Source organism: Epinephelus moara, chromosome 24, assembly GCF_006386435.1.
Source record: "Epinephelus moara isolate mb chromosome 24, YSFRI_EMoa_1.0, whole genome shotgun sequence".
NCBI classification, from domain to species: domain Eukaryota; kingdom Metazoa; phylum Chordata; class Actinopteri; order Perciformes; family Serranidae; genus Epinephelus; species Epinephelus moara.
Genome location: NC_065529.1, coordinates 14,207,763 through 14,209,022, shown reverse-complemented (window position 1 = coordinate 14,209,022; position 1,260 = coordinate 14,207,763). Strand labels below are relative to the sequence as shown.

At 39.9% G+C, this 1,260-nt stretch overlaps 1 protein-coding gene across 1 annotated transcript in view; it reads right to left on the bottom strand.

The window, feature by feature from the left end:
• cstf1 (cleavage stimulation factor, 3' pre-RNA, subunit 1) overlaps positions 1-752 on the bottom strand; it is an 11,686-nt gene extending 10,934 nt beyond the window's left edge. The window contains exons 1-2 of the mRNA XM_050038940.1: positions 673-752; positions 110-313 (exon numbers count right to left, since the gene is read on the bottom strand). Of these exons, the coding sequence (XP_049894897.1) occupies positions 110-278 (169 nt within the window). The 5' untranslated portion in view covers positions 279-313; positions 673-752. The remainder of the gene's footprint in view (positions 1-109; positions 314-672) is intronic.
• Between the last annotated feature and the right edge of the window lie 508 nt (positions 753-1,260).

Below are 1,260 nucleotides of genomic sequence, written 5' to 3'. Positions count from 1 at the left end.
GGGGCGGGGGGGGGGGGGGGGGGGGGGGCGGGGGGGGGGGGGGGGGGGGGGGGGGGGTGCATTTTGGCCTTTACACATGCAGCCAGGACATGGAGGAAACAAGTCTTACCTATCTTTGCCAGCTGCATCAGCTGCTCAGAGGGCGACACTACATTCTGTGGTTTCACCTCGTTGATGAGACTGTTGGCGATGCTTGTGTATCCGTCATAGAGCAGCTGGCTTATGATGAGCTTATACAGTTGCTGTCGGTCCTTCAGAGTTGGCTTGGGGCGATACATGATGGGTCAGTGTGTGACCGAGACAACTTCGCTCACTGAAACAAAAGACAACAAGTCATTATTTGGACTACGCTGTTAACGTTAACTGTTTCACAAGACGACAGAGTTACCTAACACGGTATTAAAGCAAACTAACGTCTGCTGTTTGCTACCATATATACCGTAAGTTACAAACACACCGTTAGCTGGGACTGCACTAACGTAATGGCCAGGTACAGCAAATGAATGGAACTTAGTTAGCAGTGCCACTAGCCGAAGCAAAAAATAAAAATAAAATAAATAAATAAAAGTAGCAGTGAAGCGCAGGTTTGCACCCCGAACTCACTGGGCGAGAGCATTATGTGCCGTTTAAAGCCATGAGCTGAATATTTGAATTTAAAGAAATACACAATACCTTAGCCGCTTATCTCCCCTAAGGTTTCAATGGCGGACCTGAGCAACACGCGCTGCGTCATTTCGTAAGACGTATTTGCGTGCTACGTCACAGCACTGTAAGGCCGTGCACGTTGTTCACTTCTGTTTTTACTGGGGACATTTTTAAATTAAATTTAACTCAGTGTTAAACTCTCTTGCTCATACGAACAGATTTTTAGAATATTACAAAAAATATTTGATGAAACCCCTGATGTGAAATTAGTTTGTGTTTTTTGTTGGTTTGTTTGTTGTTGTTTTCTAATGTCTATCATTAATTTATTATAAGAATTCTAAACATATTTGTGGTGATATTATAATTATTTACTTTAATTCTTTTGTAGAATGACACTCATCTGTCATTGTAATTTGTTTTCAGCTCTCATGTATTGTGTTATTTTTTTATAACTGACATTTTTGTACATTGTATTGTTGAATAAAGTATTTTCAAAAAGTTGCTGTCATGGTAAACAGAATTTTTCCATATTGTAGGCCCAACTTTAATAATCAAATACAACTGTGTTTGTTTTTTTAATTTAATTTTTATTTAATTTAATTTTTTACCCAGCTA